We start from the raw sequence: 11127 nt of genomic DNA, 5'->3' as shown, positions 1-11127 counted from the left end.
CTTCTTCTTTCTCTTCACCTCCCAAGTCCCAATACCCAAGAAGAAGACATCAACACACAAACCAAAGATCAAGAATCCCAAGAAAAAGAAGATGAAGTAGTTGATTCTTATCATCATCAAGATTTTAAGATTAGGGTTCACCTTATCTCTCTCTACTTTTTCATTTAGATCCGTTCTTGATCATCATCTTATGTTTGTATCTTCATCCACGTGTGCGTACGAGAACCAAAAGGGGAATCAAGCGTCTCGGTCCGATCCTTCGCTGCTTCAAAGCGATCTTCATCTTGAAAATCACCAAATCAAGTGTGTTTTTTAATTATCTCTTTCTTGTCTCTTTTTTTTTTTGTGTGTTAATTTCCTTTTTTTGACTACCTTTTGTATTTCTATTTACTTCTTCTTTTGTCTTCCAAATCTCTTTTTCGATTGCTGTTTTTGTTTAACTAATTTAGATTTATGAATCTACATGTATCACTATATATCCCTATGTTCTTTTTCCGAATAATTCTACTCAAGAAATTATATCCCATATATAATGGTTATTTATCATGTAGTAATTGCTTGGATGATTGGATCGATAAAAATCTAACACGATATTTTCATACATACTAGAACATACGAAAAGCGATTCATTAAGAATATAGAAGTATGTATGTGGATGAATTCGTGGAGTTGTCATTAATGATGCGTGTAAACACAATTATACACAAGCACATGTTTCTTAAAAAAATTAAGAAGATGAAGCATGTTCATGTCATATGCATAATAGTATATCTTATCAATATAGTAATATAGTAGATCATTCCTTGCATACAAATGATTGTGTCTCTTGGTGTACAGTCCAAAAAGTTATGATGGCTAAGGTGACGATGAAATGTTGACGAACATAAATGCATTTCTCATTGTTTTCTCGTCTATCTATATTTGAAAATAATGCACAGTATATTTTTTTCAGCATTTTATTGCTCTTGTTTGTTTTTGTCGGTTTTGTCTCTGCACTCAAGCATCGAATATAAAATAAATGTTTTTGTCATTGATCTCTCAGTTTAACTTTTACACAACATACTTAATTATATGATTGTATATCCACACGGTACAATATAATGTGATGCTCGAATTGATATTTTGAATCACCATAATTAAAATTAAACACAAACTTTTGCATAATTAAGCATAACTTATGTAGTTTTGTTTTAAACCTTGTATGGCCTATTATTCCGTTTATCGTGTGTGCTCCCTTGTCGTTTTGCTTAAAGAATCAGCTTGCTTCTGGTAAAATCAATTGATAGTAGAGGCACTTTTTGGTTAATAATTTGTCCTTCTTGTATAATATTAGTATAGGCAATCAGGTTTCATTTTTTCCGGTTTAAGCGAATCACATTTTGAAGAGAAAAAGTTTTTTTTTAAATGGCGTTTTGGAATTTGGATGATTAAAATGACTAGTATCAATTATATATTTATATTTATATATAATAGTACCTTAAAAGAGTGAGACTAGAAAAGTTATTGTAGACAATACCTTTAAAAAGAGTGACTAAAAGTTGTTTAGTGTCTATACCAGTTAATTTGACCTGTCTTGCCAAATGTTTTGATTAACAGAAAACTAAAACTTCAAAAGTGAATCATTTCATATTGGACAAGCAGTCAAACACAATGCACAATTTTTAAACTAACTAAAGCGCATGTAATGTCTTATATATTAACAACTGGTAAGATACAAGAGATAACATCATAATTTTTGTCTAAAAAATATCAATAATGATAAAATTATCCACTTTATTCATTGAACAAAATGGATTTTAATACGTTTAGAGAATATATACATATACTTTTGGAAAATAGCCAGATCTAATTTTTAACTATTCATATTTATGTCTTTCGGAAAACTGTAAATATTCAGATCTGTAAAAATAATGAAAAATATTTTTTATTAAAATATTAAAATGATGAAAAAATAAAAATGTAAAATATGATAACATACAAATAATGAAAATATATTTTAATCTCATTATGTGTTAAAATTTATTTATATAATATTATTAAAGTATTCGGATTTTGATATAATGAGGATATGAATCCTAGATTTAGAGTATCTAAATCCGGATTCAGTCATCTGAATATCCAAGTTTACGAAACGGATTTCAGGTCAGATCTCAGATCCTCGAATATAATTACACCCTTACTAATAGCCATACTTTTGCAACTCACATTAATCTAATGGTTTTTGTTTATATGATACATATAAGTCTACTAAAAAAATTGAAACATTTTTACATGGATCTTTTTTATCTTCTTTCAATTCAATATCTTATCACTATCTAATTTTGAAGTGTTTAAGCTATCTTCTAATGTTTTGGTTGATGTAATTGTTACACTTCTTTACTTAGATGTAAAATTTATTCGGTATTAATCTTTGCATTTGAACATATTGATTGATATGGGGACCGGACAAAAAATTTGTCGACCTTGCAGATTTTGCACCGAACTAGACCAGGCCTGGTTTGCCTGATTAACCATAACTATCCATGTACTGTAGGAGCAACTAGCAAATATGTGAATGAACCCCATAATGGGATGTTTGATGAGAGGCCCACAGTTTTTACTTAACCGGCCCCCTAATTAGTGACGTGTAGATAGAGTTGGGTTTTTGCTAATCAGGAAACAAATTTGTAGAAAAAGGGATTTACTGCATTTACAGAAGAAGTCAAAACTAAATTCTAAAGAGGAATAGACTCCAGAAAGTCAAACAATCAAAAGATCCACAAAAGAATTGCATTAATTAAATACTTAATGTACACGAAATCTAAATAGACAAGATTTACTTCTTCTATGGTACTTTTAATTTAATGTACACCAACGTCACCAATAATTAAGATTAGCTATTATCTTTATTTTTTGGTCAAAGATTAGCTTTTAATTTGTTAACTAATTTATAAGCATTAAAATTACTTCTCTATCAAACCAAACCCTATAAAACGTGTGGCTTTGTTACTAATCACGATTTAATTAAACAAATACATTGTCTCACCTAATCAAATCTTTTTGCTCTCTCTCTCTCTCTCTCTCTTTCATACAAAATGGAGAAAAATTCTTGGGCCGATCAGTGGGACAACAGCAATCAATCGTCGGGAAAAACAACGGACGTCGGAGGCGCGTCGGGGAAATACAAAGAGAAAGTGGGGGCTGGATTAGAGAAGACTAAAGCGGTTGCGAGTTCGGGGTTGAAGAAGGTGAAGATAGGAACGTCTTTGGGTTTTAATTGGGTTAAAGACAAGTATACCAAAACCACCACTAAGAATTGATTCCGTATCTTTTTCTTTTTTGGAATTTACATATTTGTCTTCTTCTTTATTTTTTGTAACAATAAAATAATATGTCTTGATTCTTATTTTCTTCTTAATGATCGGAGATATTTAAAGACTTATGAAAAATTGATTCGGATTGGTGTGTTATATATTTTATGGTTCCGTGGAAATGAGGTGATCAATTGTTTGATTTGTGAAGATTGGAGAATTTTATATACGTTTTTTTTTTGGGTAGAATATACCTTTTATTTTAATTCGATTAACAAAGGTAAGGAAGAGAAACAAAAATCTGAATAGTTTGATTATATTGGCAAGACTTTTAATAAACTTAAAATTTATGAATACTTTAGATATATATTTCACTTAAAAGTGGTTTTGTGTTGGTTTTCAATATCAATTTTTTTAATTGTCAAAATAGATTACCTTGGAAAGGTAGAAATTAAACTAGAACAGATAAATTTTGCTCATAATGAGCAAACCCAAAATCTTTGTAAACGTTAAATCAGAAAGTATCATACACATTGTTTACAATCCATAAATCGAATTTAAACTACCAGAATAAAAATAACAGTTAACAAGGTTATGTGTTTTTTTTGGTCATTAGAACGATTTGCATTAGTAAAATAATTTTTTTACTTGATATCAATAATGAAATATCGGAATTTTTTTTTAAGCGGTGAAAAATAGATATAAGCATATTAAGTTTGAAAGAAAATTGATAAATATGTATTTTCATTACAATCATTTTTATGCTTGGAATAGGAAGGCCAAAAACACTATGGTGTTTGCTACATGATACTTGCCACTTGCTAGGGACCAATATTGGATTTTGGACGGTCAAAGCACTATGATGGTGGTCGATGGAGGTGTGGTGCCGGATTGTGGACAATACGAGCCAAAAAGGCTCCCATAATTAATAAGAGTGTCACTGTCACCTCTCAGTCGTATTATTTAGGGACGCAAACTACTTGTACCACACAACCTCTAGAATTATTGGATTAATCATAGCTTATATAATTGCTCTATAAATTTATCTCACAATTGTATATACTTATTTCATCACTTTAAATAAAATATTTATTAAAACATACTTAATACTTAAATGGATATAAGCAACCTTGAATTGAGATAATCTTTTATTATTACACTAATAAACATTTAGATAAATACAAAAATGTTAACTGCAATTTAACAAAAAAAATACTGAAGGAAGTAGTTAAAACTTTGAAAACTTTAAAATTAATTTACAATCTTAACAATTCAATTTTTTTCATCAAATTTATTAAATTATAAGAGAAAACGTGTCAGATAAAATCATCATCTATATAGAACAAAAACTGAACCATCCATAAACTGTATTTTTTATTCTGATCCTTCAAAGCCACCTGTCTGGCCACAGAGCAAAAAAAAAAAGAACAAAAACTGAAAAAAATCCTCCCTTACCAAAAAAAAAAAAAAAAAAAAAAAAAAAAAAAACTAAAAGAANTCTTTCTATCACGAACTCTCTATCTAGTAGTAGCAGCAGAGTAACAATAATGGCGATCACGGTGCCGAGACGCCAACTCTTCATCGGCGGTCAATGGACTGAGCCCGTTCGCCGTAATTCTCTCCCTGTTGTCAATCCCGCTACCGAAGACATCATCGGTACTTTTTCTAATCATATCTTATTTTCGGAACATTTTTTTTTTTTGTTTGTTTTGCTCACTTTTTTTTTGAACTGGATCAATCCGAGTTTCCGATTCAATCCATCGATATCGGAACTATGCATTTCCAGATTTTACTTTAGTTCGCTAATTCATAGAGTGAGATGATCGTGATTTCTTATGTGATAGCTCGCTTCGTGTTTTTTCTTGTTTATGAACTAGATCGGAACTTGTTTATTGCGGTAGATCTATGGAATTTTATATGTAGGTTAAGTTTTTTAAACTGAGATTGGTGGTTGTTTTTAGGTTATATTCCAGCTGCAACTTCTGAAGATGTGGAGCTCGCTGTGGAAGCTGCTACGAAAGCATTTACTAGGAACAACGGAAAGGATTGGGCTAAAGCTACTGGGGCTGTTCGTGCCAAATACTTGCGTGCTATTGCTGCTAAGGTTAACAATGAGTTCGTTAATGAAATCTGTGTTTCAATTCTCTGTTAGCTGTTTTTGTTGTCATATGTAAATTATCCATATCCAGGTAATTGAGAGGAAGTCTGAACTAGCTAATCTTGAGGCTATTGATTGCGGTAAACCTTTAGATGAAGCGGCATGGGACATGGTATTCACTCACACTTTGCTTTTTGTGTACATTTGGGAATTTTTTTTGTGATTCAAATGTCATACGGTGGTTGCTTGTAACCCTTTGCAGGATGATGTTGCTGGATGTTTTGACTATTATGCTGACCTAGCTGAAGGCTTGGATGCAAAACAGAAGGCTCCTCTTTCTCTTCCGATGGATACTTTTAAGGGTTATGTTCTCAGGGAACCTATTGGTGTGGTTGGGCTGATTACTCCATGGTATGTTTCGTTGACCATGTTCCTAAAACTACATTTATGGTGACATATTTGAATGTAACCGAACCCCTCAAATTATTGTATATAATTTTTCTTTGTCGAGTTAGCGGAGTTAGCTTTACATATTTAGATCACATTGAATTGTCAAGTATTCTTTCTTCCCTTTTAGACAGACCGTATGTTAGAAACACTACCACGTATTAGGCAGCTAATAATTTATATTTGTGTTGAAGGAATTATCCGTTACTGATGGCTGTCTGGAAGGTAGCTCCTTCACTTGCTGCTGGGTGCACGGCAATACTAAAACCTTCAGAGTTGGCCTCCCTGTACGTATTTGATATTTGTTGACATCATATCTAGCCAGTTCAACTCTTAGTTCATGAACTCGCCAATCTGATCCGGTTTTATTTCAGGACATGTTTGGAGCTCGCTGATATTTGCCGCGAGGTGGGTCTGCCACCTGGTGTTCTTAATGTTCTGACTGGTTTAGGAACTGAAGCAGGTGCTCCACTGGCATCGCATCCACATGTTGACAAGGTCTGATTATAGTCAGTTTTATCTTTACCAGTATCCTGAAAGTCAAACAATTGTAGATAGAGCAGTTATTCTTGCTTTTTCTAGGTTAGTTGAAGTATTGATAATTTAGCCTTTACCAGATTGTATTCACTGGAAGCACAACAACCGGAAGCAGCATTATGACTTCCGCTGCCAAATTGGTTAAGGTAAGTCCAAGTGTCTGTGTTGTTTTCCTTTGGAACTAGTATCTATCTGGGATTTGTTTATCTTGACCTATGAATTTTAGGGGTATGTGCATGATTCTTGTATTTTTCATTCCACAGCCTGTTTCCTTGGAGCTTGGGGGGAAAAGCCCTATCGTTGTCTTTGATGATGTTGATATTGATAAAGGTGGGTACTTTTGGAACCTTAAGAAAACCATTCTATATGTGTTCTGAACTATTAGTGACTACACTTCTGTTCTAAACAGCTGTCGAATGGACTATGTTTGGTTGTTTCTGGACGAATGGGCAGATTTGCAGTGCCACATCTCGACTTCTCGTGCATGTAAGTGAGCAATAATCTGCAATAGTCTCGGATCTTAAATTCTCCACCGAACTGAACATGATATATGTTATCCTTTATCACAGCCAAAACTGCTCTCTAGAGAAGTTATATGTTATATAATTGAAGTTTTGCTTTGGAAATTAAATTATAATTATGTAGTCTACTCTAGTCATAAAACAAAGTTCCTTTACATGAAACCACCAATGCAAAGGTAAACAGTTTCAGTCTATGTTTAATTGTAAGACTGGTCATAGAAATGATAAATTGCGGATTAGTATCAGTCATCATAGGACCTTGGAAACCCCTGATATAAGTAGGACAGAGAAGCTTTACTATACATTTTGTGAACTGTTATTTTCATGAAACAAAATCTGGGGAAATGTCAGGAAAGGATTGCTGATGAATTTTTGGACAAGCTGGTAAAGTGGACAAAGAACATTAAGATTTCAGATCCTTTCGAAGAAGGCTGTAGGCTTGGTCCTGTTGTCAGCAAAGGACAGGTAATATTGCTGAACAAAATTGAAATTCTCAAGAATCAACACCTTAATCCCCCAAAAACCCTTTTATCTGTCAATTTGGGTTAATCACGAAAAAAATTTAGACTCTAGGCGAGCCTTACATCTTAATCCTATGCAGTACGAGAGAGTTCTGAAGTTTGTCTCAAACGCTAGGAATGAAGGTGCAACTGTCCTTTGTGGAGGAGTTCGTCCCGAGGTACATTACAGATGTAGACTAACCTTCAGTGTATGTCCAAATACTATCTAGAGCCCGTAGCATTTACAATGTTTTTTTTGTTTATGTTCTGAAGCATTTGAAGAAAGGATACTTTGTTGAACCTGCAATTATTTCAAATGTGACTACTTCAATGGAAATTTGGAGAGAGGAAGTCTTTGGTCCTGCTCTATGTGTCAAAACATTCTCCACCGAGGATGAGGCAATCCAGCTGGCAAATGACTCTCAGTGAGTTTAGATTTTTCTACTTATCTTGACGTAGAACTTCACTGATGATGTATTAAATCTTATGCCTGACTTTATTTGTATTTTGCAGATATGGATTAGCCGGTGCAGTATTATCAAATGATCTGGAGCGGTGTGATCGTGTTAGTAAGGTGTGTATTTACTATCAAAAATAAGAATCAGTAACTGCACGGATCTCATGATTAAACTTCATCTCTTAAGTTAAATCGTAATCATTGCGTTTTCAGGCTTTCCAGGCGGGAATAGTATGGGTCAACTGCTCTCAGCCATGCTTCTGCCAAGCTCCGTGGGGTGGAACCAAACGCAGTGGATTTGGCCGTGAATTGGGAGAATGGTAAGTCTCTTTCTTTTGCTATCTATGTCAAAAGATTACCAGAACATTCAAAACAATAGCTCCCTCTGCAATTAGATGGAATTGTATCCATAGTAACTTAAACCTTGTTAGTTACAAAATTTGATTATATTTTGACTTGCTGTTGAAATTGAAACATATTTGCTTCATTGCAGGGGACTTGAGAACTACTTGAGTGTGAAGCAGGTGACTCGGTATATCTCTGATGAACCATGGGGATGGTACAAACCTCCTTCCAAGCTCTGAGACGAACACTACTTCCTAATATTTCCTTAGAACATGTACTAATGAGTGTATTTGTACCAATAAAAGCAAGAGACCCTTGAGAAACGGAATTGCTACTTTAATAAATTCTACAAAAATGGAAAATAAGATGAGATGTGATATTTATTTTTGTTTCTTTTAAAACGATATACCATACATCTTTGAAAAACTGGCATCATAATCAAGCAAGAGATGAGCAGTAACTTCAGAAGGCAAAGAGGGTATGCAATCTGTGAATTAATATCGGATTCTTGCAGTTACAATTGTGTGGAGAAACTAAACCACAGTGATCAAAAGAAACGACTCTTGAAGCTCTATTCGAATGATGATGTTCAAAGGTAAGAGAAGAAGAAGAAGAAGAAGATCTAACGGCGTTGTGATGTATTAGGCAACGGATTCTTCTGGATGACTTCGCTGTACCATGTGTTCCAAGCATCCATGTAATGGGAAAATAGGTCTTTCAAAACTGAAATTGGTTAAGAACAGAGTTAATTTCATTGTGTTCGTTTTATAGCAAACTATCAAATGGATGTGTGAATAAACATGCACCTTGGTTTTGGTAAGAGGGATGGTGATCCGAAACCAGATTCTCAACATCAAAAGCTCTCCTAGAGTTGTCCTCCAAAGCAGCTGTTGGATATGTACCAGTGCCTGGAGCAAACGGACCAAACTGGTAACCTCTTGATCCATGTCTTGATTCATGAAAACCAAAGCTTTTGTGATAAGAACTTTCTGGTGTTGTGTGTTTTTTCATCTTTAGCCTTCTCTCTGTAGCATTTTCTTGGGACGAAGATGATGATTTGCTTCTTTTGACATTGACATTTGTCAGATCAGTTCCAAAAGCTCTTTTTCTCGACTCCATCTGCAGCAGATCGCTGCTCAGTGTGAAAGTAGGTTCACCATTGTATCCTAACCACTTGAAAGCTGGTTTCCGAGAATCTAAGGTGTGAGTCTGTCACCAAAGAAGATAAGTAATTAGACTAATTAACAGCTACAATAACATAGATGGTGGTTCATAGACGTCGAAGCTATGAAAGTTTTTGGTTTACCTTCTCGATGAGAATCATAGATGACAAGACATTCGCAATATCATAAAGTCGCCTCACTTTTGCTGCAGAAACGTAATTAAATGTGTCAACAAAAACACAGATCAATTTGTTTCAAGCGAGTATGCAACATAACAAAAAAAAGTAGTCCAAAAGTCACAAGATGAAGATAATTACTTCGCATTATTGATGTATTGTGGGCATCACCAAGCAGTAATGTCGCAGCCTCGTCAAGGGAGATGATCCTAGCCTAAACAGTTGAACACATTTAAAACAAAACATTTAGTAACATTGGTGCAAAACACTTTTAGTTGATAGATTGAAATCATTGAACTTTCTCACTTACTTCAGAGCAAATAAAGAGCTTGATAAAGTTCTGCGTAAGCAGTCCTAAAGATTTCTCTCGTCGGTTATCTATCACACATAACCAACCAACAAAAATGTCAAGGAATCCACATTATATCCCATAAATCATATCTGTTCTTTGGCATAAAAGAACAGTTCCACATATATATATGACAAGAAAGCTGATATTAACCTATAAATTAGCACATATGTGAATCTAATTGAAACTAAACCCAAACACACAATAAGTACAGAACATAAAAAAACAGTACCTATTTTTGGGGAATCTGAAGATTGGGATAAAGAGCCAGGTTTTGAACTATCGGTCTGGCTACTAGAATGGGGCTGAGAAGACTCTTCATCATCATCCTCATCATCAGATCCCTGAGAGTACGGAACTTTAAGCATTAGAAAGCCTGAAAGACATCAAAAGAAATTAAATCCAACGTCACTTACTTTAACATTCTCATTGACATAGAAACGGTGGAAAGTGTCCTTAACCCCCTCCTCCTGCATCATGAACACGAGTACTTCATATCAAATTGCTACAACTTACACAAAATTGGGATTGAATGAGATTGAATCCGAATACAAACAAACGAAAAAGACTCACTTGAAGCTCCTTCAAAGCTGCTGGAATTGCGGCAAACCCTTTCCACGTATACTGATTCTTTGCTCTTCTTGTTAAAACCTAAATTAGACCAAACTCTTTTCTAAGCAAAAACATAACAACACAGAGATTTAAGAAAATTAAAATCTCACCCCAACACTCTCGAGAACATTAACAATATCATAGATTCGTCGTCTCTCGACTCCTGTAACAAACCCCAAATCAACAACAAATTAAAAGATGTAATTCAGAAATGAAAATAAAAAATTCAAAAACACTCACACAAAGTGGGGCAATACCTAATTTGGAGGCGGCGTCGTCAAGCCCAATCATTTCAATCCCATCTCGATTATACAAAGCTAAGAAACTGAGAGAAACAAACTAAAAATCAGACCAAACTAAAAAAAAAAAAATCAAAACTTGATGGGTTTTGTAAAAAAAAAAAGGAACAAACTTGGTACAAAGAAGACCCAAAGACTTCTGTTTCCGACTATAAGAATGGTGTAACTGTAAAGAAGAAGATGATTCCGGCATGTAAGCAGGTGAAGAAGAAGTAATCGGCACAATGGATCTTTCCGGCGGTAGATCTGACATGATTGACGGAACCAATGGATGGGGTTGAGAATTTGGGATTTGAGAAATTTGATGGAAAATTTTGGAGGGATTTTAAAAAC

General features: G+C 34.2%; 3 protein-coding genes across 3 annotated transcripts; 2 read left to right on the top strand and 1 right to left on the bottom strand.

Moving 5' to 3' along the window:
• LOC109133486 lies at window positions 2865–3500 on the top strand. The gene has a single exon (XM_019246744.1). It carries the CDS (start codon window positions 3075–3077, stop codon window positions 3297–3299), a length of 225 nt encoding a protein of 74 aa, XP_019102289.1. The 5' UTR covers window positions 2865–3074; the 3' UTR covers window positions 3300–3500.
• Window positions 4789–8580, top strand: LOC104791027 (betaine aldehyde dehydrogenase 2, mitochondrial). Its single transcript, XM_010516825.2, has 15 exons — window positions 4789–4946; window positions 5252–5394; window positions 5480–5560; window positions 5651–5799; window positions 6030–6122; window positions 6210–6333; window positions 6453–6518; window positions 6636–6702; window positions 6782–6858; window positions 7245–7358; window positions 7495–7572; window positions 7667–7818; window positions 7907–7967; window positions 8064–8170; window positions 8344–8580. The coding sequence occupies exons 1-15, from the start codon at window positions 4838–4840 to the stop codon at window positions 8432–8434; spliced, it is 1512 nt and encodes a 503-aa protein (XP_010515127.1). The 5' UTR covers window positions 4789–4837; the 3' UTR covers window positions 8435–8580.
• Window positions 8558–11127, bottom strand: LOC104791028 (E2F transcription factor-like E2FE). The gene is made up of 11 exons (XM_010516826.1): window positions 10908–11127; window positions 10753–10820; window positions 10606–10658; window positions 10457–10534; window positions 10300–10353; window positions 10116–10227; window positions 9845–9912; window positions 9676–9748; window positions 9502–9563; window positions 9002–9404; window positions 8558–8918 (listed from the first exon to the last, which is right to left on the bottom strand). Exons 1-11 carry the CDS (start codon window positions 11045–11047, stop codon window positions 8818–8820), a joined length of 1212 nt encoding a protein of 403 aa, XP_010515128.1. The 5' UTR covers window positions 11048–11127; the 3' UTR covers window positions 8558–8817.

This window comes from Camelina sativa, chromosome 6 (genome assembly GCF_000633955.1).
Source record: "Camelina sativa cultivar DH55 chromosome 6, Cs, whole genome shotgun sequence".
NCBI classification, from domain to species: domain Eukaryota; kingdom Viridiplantae; phylum Streptophyta; class Magnoliopsida; order Brassicales; family Brassicaceae; genus Camelina; species Camelina sativa.
Note: the sequence above shows the minus strand (reverse complement) of the source record. Positions and strands in the feature narration are given on the sequence as shown.